General features: G+C 35.8%; 1 protein-coding gene across 4 annotated transcripts in view; it reads right to left on the bottom strand.

Moving 5' to 3' along the window:
• The window catches only part of LRBA (LPS responsive beige-like anchor protein), a 431577-nt gene that overhangs the window by 133573 nt on the left and 280423 nt on the right, over nucleotides 1-17581 (bottom strand). For all 4 annotated transcript variants that reach the window (XM_030023944.2, XM_030023959.2, XM_030023952.2 and 1 more), the window contains 4 exons: nucleotides 8333-8450; nucleotides 7443-7545; nucleotides 5397-5512; nucleotides 2979-3091 (listed from right to left, as the gene is read on the bottom strand). In XM_030023944.2, the coding sequence (XP_029879804.1) occupies nucleotides 2979-3091; nucleotides 5397-5512; nucleotides 7443-7545; nucleotides 8333-8450 (450 nt within the window). The remainder of the gene's footprint in view (nucleotides 1-2978; nucleotides 3092-5396; nucleotides 5513-7442; nucleotides 7546-8332; nucleotides 8451-17581) is intronic.

Below are 17581 nucleotides of genomic sequence, written 5' to 3'. Positions count from 1 at the left end.
ATATTAACAAAACTGTTATTCATATTTGACACTTTATAATACCTAACCTTAACTTGCAATTTCTAAAAAAAAAAAAAAAAGAAAGAAAAATTCTTCATTTTTAATTTTCTTAGGTACCAAAAAAAGTAGAAATATTGACCTGACATCCTTTCTGCCAGACCAAAATCAAAGTTTTCCTTTTCTTTACTCAGTGAGAGCACTAAATTGTGATGCATTTCTGGAAGTGGATAAGGAAAAGAAATAAAGACTGTTAAAACAATGTAAAAATGAAATATCTTTAAGTATTTTTAAAACGTTTAGCAGTGCAAAAAGCATAGACATGCTACAATACATAATTAGCACTTATTTTGAAGCATTACCCCAAAGATAACAGTACTACAATGAAAATATCACAATATACACGACAGTCAAACATTTTCATAGTTGAATATTAGCAAGGTTTTTCAGATATTTGCCATGAATTCATCATCTGACACAAAGCTTAACATTTAAACTACATAGAGTAGATACTGCTACAAATGCCTAAACAGTAACCAAAACTTGAACTGCTGTATCTGAGACAGGTATGGCATAAAGACTTTCATTGTGTATATGGGAAGGACTGGCATTCATCCAGAACAGCAGTTACATTTTTAGAGATCAAGACGCACTGTCTGATCAACAACATTTAACAAAACATAAGGGAAAATCCATGTTAAATATACACATATGTAGAAATATTCACTATTCCCTAACAATAGGGGCAATTCTCTGCCAATCACCTGTTAAAGATTAAAAGCTCCCAAGAATATCATTTTACAGGATTAAATATTATTAAATGAAACTCCTTCTACTCATAATACAGTATGACTGACATCTAATATTGTAATAATTATTTCCTGTATTAAGTTCATAGTTTTCAAACATATGACTGAGAAGGTTAAGTATAGATATAGATACAACCTAAGTAATGTCCACTTGGTAACGTCCCTAAGTAATGTCCTCTCTCAGCAATAGCAATGGAAAGATTCCCTCAGAACTTAAAGTATACTTAGTAATCCTCAAAGACTACTTTCATGAACAGAGAAATCCACATAACCAGTCACTGTTAATAAAAAAACACATATAAAAAGAGTGGATTTGCTATCCAATTTCTTAATGGAGGCAAGAGTGGTACCTAACCTAAAATGAGGAAAAATTGCTCTACGCTGCACTTAGTCCTATTTCAGGGTGGAGGAAGAAAGACTAAGGCTATAGCACAGACTGAATTGACTAGTTTACAAATTAAAATACAATTAAAAGGAGATGCCTCAGAAGTATAGCAGCTGGAGAATCCTTTTTTTTTGTCTTGAATTATTTTAACAATGACATGATATATGCAGAAGTGTCATTTAACAAAAGTTAATGGAAAATGAGGTTGCAAAAATCATGTCATAATCAAGGAAGTTATTAATGATTAATACATTTAATTTATGTACTAATTCAAGCTACACAGAGCTGATGTTACTCGTAAGTTTTCAATTTTCACTTCAGTGTAATTCATGAGTGTACTCTAGGCTGGCAATAGGTATTTTTAGTTGTAAACTACCTTCAGATATTTTTTGGCCTGGGGGTTATTAAGAAAGCATTTACTAAATTCCACATCAAGAAATGATTTTTAAATATTATTTAGCTTCAAAAGATTTGTTAAACTATAAAAATATGTGTAGGTTTACCCATGAATATGGATTTGTGTCAGTCAGACATTCTGAGAAAGCATAGTGTTCATGACTTATTCAAATTAAATAACACTATTAGAAAATATTACAATGACAGTACCTCAGTATATCTCTGCTGTGGACTTAAAAACATCATTCCTTTATTTTTATTTGTACATACATATACACCCACAAAAGGTACGGTATAGTCTTCAAATATACACACAAATGTGTATCTATATACACATACCTATCCACATATATACACGTATATATAGTTGATGACTATACAGTACCTTTTTTAAGGTTAAAATACTAAATCCATACTAAAAAAATTAATTTTCCAGATATTTTCACAGACCTGTGTTTAGCTTAATCAATTGCGAACTGAAAGCAAGAACTTTTAAAAACTGCCTTTTTTTTTCTATTAAATTACCAATTTGTATGGAAGACTTTTGTAAAAAACAAGCTATAATTAAAATACGTTCTTCACCTTTTCAACTAATTAACTATATAGTTCCATGTGCCAATCATTTCCCTTAATAGCTAGCTTTTAGAAAAAGAACCTGTTTGATGATCAGTGCACCTAGTCTTTGCAGAGAAAATGAGAGATGCTTCTGCTTTGTAAAATGAAATATTCCATTCTTGGAAAACATTGAAAGAGAATAAACATAAAGCTTTAAACAGGCTGTATAATATTGCATCTGCATATGTTTGTTTGGGAAAGAACCTTAGAAAAACAAGGCTACACTGCCAGAAAGGAGTTGTTTGGAAAAGTTGTTAAAAACTGAGAATGTCTGTCTGACAAAAGACAACAGCATTGCCTGAGCATACCTGAAGGGGATACACACAGGAAGTGAAAAAATAACGTTTCTACTCATGGGAATGAGGGCAATGATTTAAAAGTACTTACAATATAATGGCATCACAGGCTTTGCTACTAAAAAAGCACAATTCTCATCAGAAAAATGGGAAATTATTTGGCTAATTTTTAATCTTTAGCAGCCTCAGCATCCCTAACTTCATTAAAATTCAAAATTAAATGTAATGCATATGCTCCAACTAAGAGCACCTTCCATTAACAATTTTTAAATTGATACAATCAGAAGCAATAAGAATACATCAATAATTCATTCTTCCACAATCTGATCCCTATTATCAGCATACGCATACAGAAATGAAACACTGTTAATGGTTGTGCATTTAACATTAATGTATCAAATGCAGCAGAAAACATTAACAAGACTGAAAGCTACTGTGCTATATACTGGAGAGAAAAAAGGTATATCTGATGACAAATACCTTTGACAAATCCCTGAAGTTGCTAGGAAGTGTAAGGTCCAACTCCTCTGATTCATAGTTGGTGATAACCCATGGGAAGACAGGGTACTGATTTAAATCATTGTAAGTTCGACCTGACAACAACAAAAAAAAACCACCATGAGTTAAGAGTTATATTTAACTAAAATACCAACCTCTAAAGATACAATATAACTTTACAAACTCTTCAAAAGAACTGTAATTTATTTCGGATCTTTTATCATTTCAATATTCTACTTTGCTGTATTAAAAAGGATAATGAAAAAGTTCACAAATTGCTAGTATTTAATTTAAAAAGTTGCAGCACATTTCACTTTAATTGTAAACTCTTTTGCATACAGTAAGAGTGACAGTAAAATCCATTCATTTTCTAAGCATTTCTCCTTTCCTTGTTTATGTCATCTTGTCTTCTGTTTCTTTAAGGTGAAACACTTCAAAAAATGAAGAGGCAATGACTTTTGTTGATACTAAAAATTAAAGCAATATTTTTACATACTGTATTAAATTCAATACGCGAAAGCAAAATGAAGCAGCTCAGGATTTTAGATTGAGAAATTATGCAAGTAATAACCATTTCATCTAGAGAATACACTTTGAGGGGAATTCTTCCTTGAACATTGACCACCTATGGATATGCCAACATTTACCAGAACAGAAAATCTGTTCTGGTTTCAGGTTCACACGTGCACCTTCATGCACCTGTATGGAAATAATATCCTTCTTCCAGTAAAAACAAAATGTTCAATTAGAATAATCATATACCATACATACACATACACCACATAGCCTGGTTTATAATTTTAAAATGCTTAATTTTCACATGGATCCTGTCTCTTTTTATGATACTGTTGCAGAAGCTCATTCATTCACATCACCTCCAATCAGCATGCTCTCAGATTTTGTCTAGTCTGGCCTCTAAAGTCTCAAAGGACAGGTTTTTACTTCTTCCCCAGGAATATTATTTCACAACCCAATTTATCAGGTTGTCAGAAAACATTTTCTAAAACTCCACGTAGGTTTTCCTTTTTCCAGTTTTCTTACACCATTCAGGATTTTTCCATCCTGGTTTGCAGAATTTTTAAATGGTATAGTCAGATCCTTTCTTTCCCTAATCAGTTGGTTATGTTGCACATTATCTCTTATTCAGGGTTAAAGCTACTTACATGACACTGCTATCTGTCTTTATTTGTTTCAAATTGATAGCCATCACAACAATCTTTTAAGTCCCCATCATGGGCAACTAAACTTTCCCTTCTTCCATAATGTTGTCTTTTTATTCCTTTTAACCTCAGATACCAAGTAGGTATGAATTCACTTTATTATTTCAATAATATATTAAAGCTGAAAAGGATCATTCACTAGAGCCACAGAAAACAGTGTCATGATCTTGCCTCATTCCACTTCGGCAGTAAGGAGTCAAGCAGATCTACCCTACTTTTATAAAATCTGCCAGCATCCTGGCATCTCTGACTTAATGACTGATTACAGAAACTAGCAAAACTGACCATTTGTATAAAACGTAATCAGTGCGAGCAGAGGCATTTGTTTTATCAATCGTGTTAGCAAGAGCCAAGTCCGAAAGGGAATTAACGGACCTTTCAACACTGTCAATACCATAGAAAAGAGCTGAAAATCGAGAAATTTTGTAAGTTGCTCCGAGAACAAAATATGTTGGAAAATAAAAGAGAGGTCATGAGACCTAACAATTAGCCTCCATTTACTAAACAAGTCAAGTTGGTTAGAAGCTAATGGGGTAAGATGGGTTAAATGAAATATAGCTTAGCATTTACAGAATAAGGTGTTAGGACAACCATAGGGAGGTATGAATTTGGATTTGGGAATGGATGAATGGTGTCCTGACACAGCAGCACTGGTTATCCAGGCACTACACTCTTCCAAGACCAACCATACGTCTTGTAACAGTAGCATTTATTGGTTCCAGGAATATCCTGCTCCCCAGCTGAGGCTTCCCAGAGGGTTACAGCCCTACAAAGAACTTGTTGCATCAGCGGTATTTAGGGAGGATAGTACTTAAGAATATTAAAACTTGGAATACTAAGGGATAAAGAAGATACTAGTTCCGAGACTCTCCTCTATAGTAGACAGTCTATGTAGATCCTGTCCTCCTGCAACAGTCGAGATATTCTGACTTTAGTGATATATTTTAAGTGCAGTTCAGTACAGCGTTATGAATTGCATGCCTCTCTATTCTTACATAAACATAAAAATACATTACGAATAAAGTACATGTAGGAGGATTTTGTGAAGTTGTTTTTCAGGAGAAAATTGTACATAGAAAAAGTTATTTATTAAAAGGGCGAAATCAAGTAGTGCCCCATGTCTGCTGAGATTGTGCTACCATTAACTCCTTTTCTGAGTCATTATAGTAATTTGTGTTACCTGCTATAGTGTTTAGAAACATCAGATATTCAAAGTTGGAAATTTCTCGGTGTTGCCATCGCTGGGTCATATTGGAAGCTTTGAAAATCTGTCGTGGACTAGCCAAAGAAATGCGTCTGAAAAAAAACAAAAAAAAACCCCCCAAAACATGGGAAAAAATAATGAGAAAATCTGGTGGGTCTTCCCTTTTACCTATCTGAATTTTAGTGGCAGTTGTACATAATCTTTCTACCAGTTCTATGCTAGACTTCTCTGGAGATCAAATTGCTATTTTGGACACTTGAAGTTCATTTTTAAAGTTTTATAATCTAATAAGAACAAAAGACTGAAAACATCTGACAGCTGGATATGTCAAGATTTGAAAGCTTTCAAACAGAAACCTTTACAGCTGTGCAAATTCAGCTGCTCCATGAAGGCTTGATGTATTATAGAAATATGTTACTAGTGATTTAGAGAGATGGCAGACCATTAAATAAGAAAATTACACGACTTTTAGAATTTCACAAAAGAATAAAGTCATCTTTTAGAAGAGCTTTTTAAATCCCTCAAGAACAAAGGAAAACAATGATAAAATGATAGAACTTCATTATGAAGTCCATCCTCTTGTGATTTAAATTCTGGGCAGTGTTGGAGAGTTAGTCATAAATAACTCAATTAAACTTTCAGAATTTGATGCCAGATTTCCTGATGTTTGTGAAAGAAGACTATTGAGTCATTCCTTGGAGTGATAAATCAAGCAAAGAAGAGCTTATAAAATTCCCAAGACGGTTTTGTTCATAATAAAAACATCTGTAAATACCAGAACTACATCGGGGGGGGGGGGGGGGCACGGGGAATCTAGATATAGTTTTAGTTAACAAATCTTTACAGATATGGATAAACAATTAAAGAAAACAGTTACAGTAACTGATTTTTTTTTAATAAACTGCATTATATTGTAAACAAATTTATCATTATAAATGGATGTGAAATTTAGAACAAATGTGTTTATACTTTCAAGTGTAGTTAAAAATTTTCACACATAATTTGCGCCTGTAAATACAAATCCTTAAGTTCTCACAGAGTGGCTATAATTGCAATTCAAGAGAATTTTTTCTGGACTTGATAAGAAACAGGTAAACTACAAAACACAACAGAAAACATCCCCAACTATTTTCATGTCATTTATGTGCACAGAAACCTTTAAAAAATAAAATTTAAAGTAACAACAACCAAGATACTCCTTAAGGGTTGCTGTTTCTTCCAAAAATTTAGAAATTAATCTACTTAAAAATACTTTGTAATTCATTAAAATACAAGAGGTAACCAATCCAACTAGAGATGGGGTGCACATCAAAAGCTTCTATTTCTATCAGCCTCAGCAAACATTAAACTGTGCTGCTGTGTTTCATCCAGAGCATATCTGGTAATCAAGCCCTAATCTGCTAAAAAAGATGTAGAAAACTGAATCATGTTCTTCAGTTTTAGGATCCAAACACAGAGCCTGACATTGCAATATTGATTTTTCACCAAGTAAAATTCAAACAATGTCCTCCAGAGCTAAAAGACAAGCGCACCGTACCAATCCTTCACATGCTGTTCAGCTTATATTGTTCTACGCATCACTACAATATCCTTCTGATGAGGAACAATCATGTTCATCTACGTTTAAATACTACAGAGGATTCAAGGATGTTACAGTCAAGTTAATATAACTGAACACTGCAATAAAAGCTAATCAGTCCTACAACCAGTCTTAGATCAGTCTTAAATTTTAGTGAGCTGGCAAGCATAAAGAAACCTATTTTCCTTAAGTAGGGTAAGTGATTGACTCTCACTGCCAAAAAGAAGCTATCTTCCTTATTAACAGACAGAAATCACAAAAAAAATCTCAAATCCAGAAGTTTTTATTATACAAATGCACTGCAAATAGCATGCAGAAGTGATAGGCTGAGGATGTGCATGTTTTGTAAACCAGTAGGTGTAAATGCTTCAAACCACGTAGGCTGGTTTGATGACAAGAGAACTCAGAACTGACAGATAAAATTAACTCAAATTGTAAAATACCTGGTCTGGGGTAGTCCAAAGATAGTACCAACACCAACACGAGGTAGACAGTTAACCACTTTCTTTACTGTTGCTTGGTCGGGAAAGTTGAACATGACACCCACTGTGAACACAAGAGTTGAAATATGGCATGATTTTATATCTTTTATTTTAGGCTTTCTGGCCCAATAAAATTTAACTCTAAGCTTAGGTTTTGAACAGGTAGAAGATTAGACATGTTTCCTTCAGGTTACTATAGATATATTTTTTAATAATTTCCAGAACTGCTTTTATTTACCACTAACAGGGATTTCAACAGAAGTTGTCACTGTTACAAATCTTACAAGGTCTACTTGTTTTCCTTTCTGAATAGAAGTTAAACCTATATGCACATATTGACTGTCCAGAAAAAAGAAAAGTTTATATATTAATTGGAACACACATTTACTTGTTTATTTTCTAGATGTTTTCAAGACATATTCTTCAAAATATTATCTTTATATTTTGTTTGAAACATTCAATGACGCTTAGGAAATTGCAACCTAAAAATCTAAATAACAACTACTAACCCTCTAAAGGGACAAAAAAACCCCTTCATGCATAACAGATCAGAGGTAGGTATGCCTTAAGCAAGAGTTTCCAGAGAATGCCAAATAAACATGTGGATATAAATGAAAGTGAGGCATTGCTAATTCCCAGATATCATGTTTGATCATAATTCCTCATTGAAAAAAAAATAATGAAAAGGAGAAACTAAATTATAAAAATATACTAACTTAAATATTGAGACACTTAATCCCAGCCCTTCTGCTATCTACACAAATCCATACCGAAAAAGACATGACTAAACAGCCAAATAGAATGCACGTGTCCCCAGATCAACACTTGCCATTCCTCTAAACTCACAGTACCTCTATTTGCCATGAATATCTCCAGTGCTGTATTTTGCAAAAGGTAACGTCGGGAAAAGATAGATCGAATCTCTGAAAAGAGCCATTTTCCATGGAGTCCTTCTGTATATGCCAGAATCTAGTAGAAAGAGACAGAGAGAGAATGTTTTAAATATGTTGTCAGTATCGGTAATATCTTGTAAAAGAGAAACATTTGACCCACAAACATGGATTCTACCAATTACATGCAAAACGTGGCAAAATTAAAATATGCTCAAACTTCAAATCATGCTATGAACTTATAGTGGATTTTTTGAAATCCTAAATTCAACTACTCATGTCAAGGATTTCAATAATTTGCTTGTATTTTTTCCTTTGAAGACAACTGCCTGTTTTCCATAACCAAGAGAGTTTCAGAAACATTATGAAATGTCTGGCACTTCAGAAGAGCATAAAAGCATATTCTGAAATGTATTACTAGTGCCATTAGATGTATTTGCACTCACTTTACCATTGCAATAACAGGACTGTAACAAATAAGCAAGAAAAAAGTATTTAAAGAAAAAAATGTTCCTTACGTTTATCGTTAAGGCAACAGTCATTAATTCTGGAACTATAAAGGTTGGCTGTATAAGAGGTTAAGTATCATTTTGTCAGCTAAGGTTAAACACAAACCTGCAAATGAACTCAGCATAATCTCTCTATGGAGTAAGCGGTTGTCAAAGTAACTTGTTACAATTCCTGTCATCCCATCTGACAGACACAGATGCTTAGTCTGCCTTCACAATTCAGACTAATCCCATTTTCAGTCCTCAGCCACTTTGTTTCTTTGTTGCTTCACTTTTTCCTTTTCATTTCAAAGCTTAATTATGTAAGTGTTAAGGGACAGCAAGATTGGACACTTCTTTTCCTCAGATTAACAAACCATAAGCGAAGGAAAATCTGAGATTTGTCTATTTTAGCAAACACAAAAGCACTTAACAGAAATCTATCACAGAAAAGGAGATTCAGATATAATCCGAGTTATCATCACTCTTACTATAATTTTTCTTGAGCACTATATAGTGCATAAAAAAGAAAAAGTGAAATTCAAGCCTTTAACATAACAAAGATTGTTAATGAACCCAATAATCTGTTTATAGATTTTTAACAAAGGAGGATTTTGCCTCACATGTAGCATATATTCACAAATAACCTGCATTTTTGTAGCACAGAGAGCAGAAGCACCATTACAAAAGCACTACAAAATACAGTATAAAACACTGTACTACCTTTGTGAATTAAAAGCAAACAAGACTGGCAAACCAAAAGCAGACAGCACAGAAGATCAGAATGTACAAAGCAAAGCATCTCCCACACCTTCTTTCTTTTTACTTAATCCCTCATCTTCCCCTCAATACAAATGCCACAGACAAATTCTCTCCCAACACACACACAGAAAAGAGAAGGAAAAAATGAATAATTATTCTGATACAAAATTTTAGAAATGCAATGAAAGGACAAGAGATTGTCAATGGTTGCTAATAATTTCTGGAACTGGGGAACTAACAGACTTGGGCCACACTGACACTTTCCATACCGCATCCATAACCCATCCACACTAATTGGGAGATTTGTATAATTCTATGGCGCTATTCAGAATCACCGCGGTTGGCTTTTGTCACATGCATATAAATATCCTTTAAAGAGCACAACATAAAAAGAGGTAACAAAGGAGACAAAGTTGCAGTGCTTGTGTACAAAAATCTCTTAGTACTTTTGCTGGTATTCATCCATCTTACAATCTTTAAATTGGAGCTTATAATTTCAATTACTATTTTTTGAGACAGACAGGAATGTGACGACCTCTGCTTTTCTGTAGTAACAATTAAAACACAGCAGCCTGCTTGTCGCTATCAGTCTGTGCACTGCAAATTCAAACACTTTTTAGATGGATGCTGTGAGTAAAATCAGCAAGTTAAATAATTAAGTATTAGTTTTACCCTGTGAAGCGAGCATTTTTTTGTGACAGTGGAAACCCGGCACATGGCCAAAAGCTTGCTGCATGCAACTTCTTCGAAATTGGAAGGAAAAGCACCGACTTGAAAACAGCAGAGGTGGTTTATATTGTGCACCTTGTACAGCCATGATAAAGTTATTGAATTCAGTATAACAGGATTTACAGCAGAAACTGGAACTGCACTGCAGAAACACTACCAGTCACCACTGTAACAATTCTTTAAACCACTCATTAACAGAAGTTATCAGGAGTGAGAAGCAGCTGAGGCCTAGCTGAGCAAGGCCTTCATTTTGAGTTGGAATAGTGTCTGCCTGGTCTGCAGCTTCACTTCAAAGTCTCTGGAGTTCAATTAAAACTGGATTAGGTGGAAGCAGACCTTCTTTGGGACACTGTTCTCTGAAACTCCAGGCACACTGACAGCACCCTAGACAGAGGTCTAGCCCGCCAATGAACCAGTTGCTATGGAAACTGCATCATTACCACTGCTCCGCGCTCATCACACCACCTACAGTAGATGAAAGGTCCAGAAGACAAACACATTTCTTTCATGTGTATTACTAAGTATTCCTTATGAAAATCCAATTCAACCTTTTATTCCCTGTCAAATATCTGATTTTATTAATAGAACCTCCTAGCTGCAGAAACTGACTTGTACTTCAAATTAAATTCAGCATTTTTATTCTGGCAAAGGGATTTTTTAAATTTATTTTTTTTTAATCAGTGTTACCACTTCTGGTATTATCAGAATTACAACTTTCAGAAACTATTTTTGCATTTTCCTGTTTTCAGCCATAAGCCACACAACACAGAATTCTACTTAAGAATTTAAGAACAACTATCTTCTTCAGACTATTGTACAATATGTTTAGTTTAAAAATGACTCGCTTATTTCTGTCTTTTGTCACCACCAGTTTTGGAACAACTTGTGGAGCAAAGACTAATGAGGGTGTACAATGTAATTTAATCTGCACAAATAGTACCACCTTCCCCACATGAAAAAGTATTTATAGAATTTCAGTTGATTTGACACATCAGATTGAAGCTTAATATACTGCACATTTCATTTAATTCAAAAGATACTGCACTTATAGGAGGAAAGACAATTTATACAGTTTACGATTTCATTTAAAAATACTTAAAATAAACAAATGAGCTAATTGTACAGTTCTACGGTTCCAAAAATCTCATTAGACAAACTATTCCATGATTAGACTTTGGCAACACCAGATGAACAGGCAGCATGACAACACTGCTAAAAATACAAAATTACTTTCACCTTTGCATGAAGTCCCTTCTTTACTTCAAGTAATAGAAATGAAGGTCTAAACCTGTAATCAGTCCCAATACTGATGCTGCAAGCCCTGACACTGCACGGCTGGAAGAAACTCCCCAAGAAGCTAGTAAGTAAAGAATAGCCAGCTTCAATTTCCACTTTGAGGAGATTCTGAAATCAGAGATGCATGAAAACTCAGGTAGCATAGTGCCAATCACGAATTAAGATCATACATAAAGAAGTCCTCTCCCCAAGATTCATACTTGTACATCAGCTAATTTCCAACATTAAAACGCTCACTCGGAAGCTATTCTGTCATTTTACAGTTTTGAAAACAAATGCCCCACCCTGCCTTTTCTTCAAAGCCTCCCTGAATGTTGATGATAAACAATGTCTCTTGTAAAAGATTATATGCTGTAGTTAAAAGATACCATCACTACAGCTGCCTCCTGAATCAGAGAAGTAGTATTTTACTAAAGACTAAATGAACATTTTGCTTTACCTTTTAAGCAAACCAATCAGCTATCGTATATTTTATTTTATTTTAGAGAAAAGTACTATTGATCTTGAAAATGCGAATAGGCTAGAAGTAATTAAGTCTGCAAATGGCTTATAGAACTGAAACAGTAATTGAATAATTATATTACTTTAATGTGCCAGCCAATTTAACTGCCACGAGTAAAATAAAAACTGAATAGCTTATTTAAAAAGCTGATGCACATTTGTATATTTCTGAAAAAAGTTATGATGTACCAGACAAAAAAAAAAAAAACAACACACCAAACAAAAAAACCACCAACACCAAAACACCAAATTAAAAAAGTAAAGCATTTCATTTGCATTTAAATTTGATTGCAGTTGAGAGATAAAATCCATAAATACATTCTTTTAGCAGCATTCTCTGTCATTTGGGGTCATTTTTGTTCAGGAAGGCAAAATTACAGCACTTAGAGGTTACAAAACCTGACTCAGTTCATGAGGAACATGGATCTCCACCACAGTCTCAGCCCTGCAACTGAGGATCCTCAGATCCTACTGTCCAGGTACTATTTAGTTCCTGGCTGCAGGATTCACAGTGAAAGGATCTTACTCTGCTCTTTGTTTAAATACATCCAAGTACAACCAAACTAATACGGAATTAGTTCAAATTATTAATAATTTTAAATATCCAAATGCTCTTAAATAAATCACAGTGCTTATTAGTTTATTTTAGATTTCTCAAGAGAACAATAAATAAGATGTTCATTTTAAATCTCAGATATTTATACAATCAGCCACTGAAATCCACAGGCGAACAGTAGTAGTCTCCCATCCAGTCCCTCCTGTGAGCACACACAGTCTGCCACACAATCCTGTTCAGCATTTTCATGGGTGACAAACTCAATTAAACATATTCATTACTTTAATGTTCCACTAGACAGTTTTACCCAGCATAAAAAAATTAAATAAATAAATAAATACTCTGTGACCTTTATCGATCAGAGCAAAATGGCTTATGCCTGGGTGTGGGTGGTAAAGGGACTGGGGAGGGGGGTGGTAAAGGACTCTTATGTTTTCTCTTCCAATTACTGCAGGAGATGATAAAACCACAGCAAATGATGTATCAGCTCATTTTATCTTATCGCTTTGGGGCTAGGTGACAATGAAGTTCATATTTCACTGGTTCCCATTGAAGATTGTGAAAATTACTTGCCCTTGTGACCTGAAATTTCACTGGAAGACAGAAATTTCTCTTCTGCAAAGTAATGCAATTTTTCAGATGTCAACCTTTAGCCCAGCTTTAAAAATTAATTTCATTTATATTAACCAATGATATTGATATTTTCACAGAATGTTCTTTGATACATGAACCACCAACTAGCAAACTGATGTGCTCTAGAAGGATAAAATTATTTTATCTGAAGCTGCTGGGGACATACAGATTTACCACAAACTGAAATTCCTATTTCACAGTATACTATTTATACTAGCCTCATATACCTTAAGGCCCCTGGACCTGTAAATAGTTTAAGCTTTAGTTAGGGCTTAGTTTTGTTTCTAGATCTATTCAGTTTTTAAATAATTTCTATGTACGCGATATACAAATAAAAACACCATTTGTTTGGAAATGAACAAAGTCTGTCACAGGCCACAGATCACTACACATGTGATGACATGAAAAATACTTCCCAGGTAATTAAAACAGAGGAATGCACAACCATATTTTCTCTCTTTATCCTGACACTAAAACTATACTTCAAAGCAAAAAGAGCATTCAATGCAGATTTTCTGAAAGTGGTCTCCTACTAACTACAGATAAACTTCTCCCTGATTATCAAGATCTAACTTGGAAAAAAATTTATGGAGGGAACCTGTATTCAGAACTTTTCTGATTTGACTATGAGGTTCTAAACACCTCACGTGGACTAATAAATCTGTGAACAATGTTAGCAAAATTAGCACCAACTATCTTACTCTTTTCTACTGCATCCAGTATTTCACAAACATTTTTTTCCCCTTTTGATTAAACCTGCTGACTCTTAGAGAGCAGGAGTTCATTATCACTGGCAGACAACATTTAATCAACCCAAAGAACAAGAAGATCTGATTGCTAAAGATAGGTATGTAAGTAGATAGGTAGGTTTGGTTGGCTGTCCAAGCCCTGCAAGGTTAAGGATGTAAAGTTACGCCTTTCTTTGGAAAATAAGGTAGCAGACTTGTCTATGATAAAAGGGAGCTAGAATTGCAAGAATTCACAGATTCTCATAGGACTTGACTGATGTCTTGATTTAGTGAGCCTGTTACATTCTGATATAAGAGTTAGAAGGATCAGCTTATCAAGAGGTAGATACAAAAGGCTCATCCAGCTGTTTATATTATCTGGGACAGTTGCCATCAGGAATTAACTGTAACAATTTACAAATGATTCAGCTTGCACCTTCTGAAACAGTGGTTATTTCAGCTTCTGTGTCCATCCTCAGGTTCTACAACTAATTCGAGAACAGGCTAGGTAAACAGTGATCAACAAGTTGTTCATTGACATGTGTGAAACAAACTGATAATCTGTATTGGGTTTGCATGGCATGGTTTTAGTAGCAGGGGGGCTACGGGGGTGGCTTCTGTGAGAAGCTGCCAGAAGCTTCCCCTGTGTCCGACAGAGCCAATGCCAGCCGGCTCCAAGACAGACCCGCCGCTGGCCAAGGCTGAGCCCATCAGCGATGATGGTAGTGCTTCTGGGATAATATATTTAAGAAGGGGCGAAAAAAACCCTGTGCAATGGAAACTGCAGCCGGAGGGAGGAGTGAGAATATGGGCGAGAAACAGCCCCGCAGACCCCCAGGTCAGTGAAGAAGGAGGGGGAGGAGGTGCTCCAGGCGCCGGAGCAGAGATTCCCCTGCAGCCCGTGGTGAAGACCATGGTGAGGCAGGCTGTCCCCCTGCAGCCCAAGGAGGTCCACGGTGGAGCAGATATCCACCTGCAGCCCGGGGAGGACCCCACGCTGGAGCAGGTGGATGCCTGAAGGAGGCTGTGACCCCATAGGAAGCCCATGCTGGAGCAGGCTCCTGGCAGGACCTGTGGACCCGTGGAGAGAGGAGCCCACACTGGAGCAGGTTTTCTCCTGGCAGGACTTGTACCCTGCGGGGGATCCGCGCTGGAGCAGTTTGTGCCTGAAGGACTGCACCCTGTGAAAGGGACCCACGCTGGAGCAGTTTGTGAAGAACTGCAGCCTGTGGGAAGGACCCACGTTGGAGAAGTTTGTGGAGGACTGTCTCCCATGGGAGGGACCCCACGCTGGAGCAGGGGAAGAGTGAAGAGTTCTGCCCCTGAGGAGGAAGGAGCGGCAGAGACAACATGTGATGAACTGACTGCAACCCTCATTCCCTGTCCCGCTGTGCCACTGGGGGGGATAGGTAGAGAATTTGGGAGTGAAGCTGTGCCTGGGAAGAAGGGAGGGGTGGGGGGAAGGTGTTTTAAGATTTGGTTTTATTTCTCATTAACCTACTCTGATTTGACTGGTAATAAATGAAACTAATTTCCCCCAAGTCGAGTCTGTTTTGCCTGTGATGGTAATTGCTGAGTGATCTCTCCTCGTCCTTATCTTGACCCATGAGCTTTTCCTTGTATTTTCTCTCCCTTGTCCAGCTGAGGGGGGGAGTGATAGAGTGGCTTTGGTGCGTTCCTGGCATCCAGCCAGGATCAACCCACCACATAGTCTCAGTGTGTTTCCAATAAACATGCATGCAAATTATAATTATCAATTCCTGAGATGCAAAATGCTACAAAGTAAGAATTAGCAATAATTTATTACCAAGACTACCAAGGGAAGCCTTTCTAAAGCAATCTCCCATATCATATCTCAGACACACTAAAAAAGCACTGTGGCTACCTACCCAGCCCACAAACCATGCGCTCTAGAAATGTCAATGCAACACCTGCAAGCAGCAAAAAGATATATAAGAAAACAGAAATTCATGACGGGGTGAGTTTATGTGATATTTTAGGCAGACAGCTCTCTAGCCAATCATCCTCTTTTCATTTGCCTCAGTAATTTTTTATTCGTAATACATTTGCAATACAATTTTGCAAAAAAATCCACCACGCAACACTTTTAGATCATATGAAGATGTGAAGAAAAAAGCACATGCATTAACCTGCAAGTTCATTACTCCAACTTTTATTTATTTATGGCGGTGTTTATGATCCATACACATAAAGAAGGAGAATGGTGACAATTTTTACTCCATTGGGGTTACCTGTTTATGCTATTTGCTATATCATTGATGTTAGTACCTACAGACTTCATATACCTAGTACCTAAAAAGATACAGACAACAAATAATAACTAAGATATCTTTTAATCATACAGAAATAACTCAGTCCTAAGCATAATATGTACAAAGGAACCTCTGAGATGTGCGCTGTGCCTTCCACATTGAAGTGTGAATCACTCTTTGTTTATGCCTCATGTGAGTGGGTCTGTATGGATCTAGGCTTGCTTCTAATCTTTGCTTAAATTATCTAAGATTGAAGATACTCTTATGAAAGTGCATTGGTACACACACATGTACAGTCACATGTGTGTATTGTGCACATATTAAAATATGAGTAAGAGACTGCATAAAAGCATAACATATAGTTATGCACAGTGGGTAAATAGAGTATTTTCTCATTTTTTCCTTCATTAGATCATAAGTTTTACAATTTGGAGAGTGCTTTTAATCCATTCTAATTAATAAGTACAATTCTGGCTAGCCTTGATGTCCACACAGATCGACAGAATCCATAACCCCTCTGTGAACTGCATTAAATTATACAACTTCCAAGATTTCATATGTCACTGAATTCCGCCAGTTAAACATACAGAGTGTAAATACTAAAAAAGCTAGTTTAGTTGATTTCTTTTTGTATACATTGAAAAAATTACATTACCTGCAAAAGCTAAAGAAGAGAGCTTAAGCATCACTGAGCAAAATTCAATGAAATGATTTCTCACTGTGTAGAAGCTGTCAAAGAAGCCGATCACATTAAAGTCGTGGAATTTGGATCAAAAATGCTGAAATAAAGTCCTATTAATATTAAGCCTCTGTAGTAATGGATGGTGGAGTGGTGGAGTAGCTAGCTACCCTACATCAGACAAAATTTTGGAAACTTAGGTGGGGAAACTCCATTTGCCATCATTTTCTTTATGCAACTGAGGAGCAGGTGTCTAGACCTCACAAAAAAATTCCTCACAACTTTCTTACTTTGGTGCTAACAACATAACTTTGTATCAGCACAAATGTTGCTACCTCATTACTTAGCTCACTTTCAAGTTGGTTAATACAGAAAACTAAAAGACAAAGAACAGGAACACTTAGACGTTCCAAACTTAGCCTTTGTGGAAACTGATCATTTAATTTGTCCTCCTGTCTCCTTGTGACTTAACAAAAGAAGAAATACAAATTCAGATTGTGATCATCTGAAAGTGATCATTATGGAAATGTTTTATTGGAAATAAGGTATAAAACAAAAACTCTTT

The sequence above is a fragment of the Aquila chrysaetos genome, chromosome 1 (assembly GCF_900496995.4).
Source record: "Aquila chrysaetos chrysaetos chromosome 1, bAquChr1.4, whole genome shotgun sequence".
Taxonomy (NCBI): Eukaryota; Metazoa; Chordata; class Aves; order Accipitriformes; family Accipitridae; genus Aquila; species Aquila chrysaetos.
The sequence above is the reverse complement of the archived record's forward strand: the minus strand, read 5'-3'. Positions and strand labels throughout refer to the sequence as shown.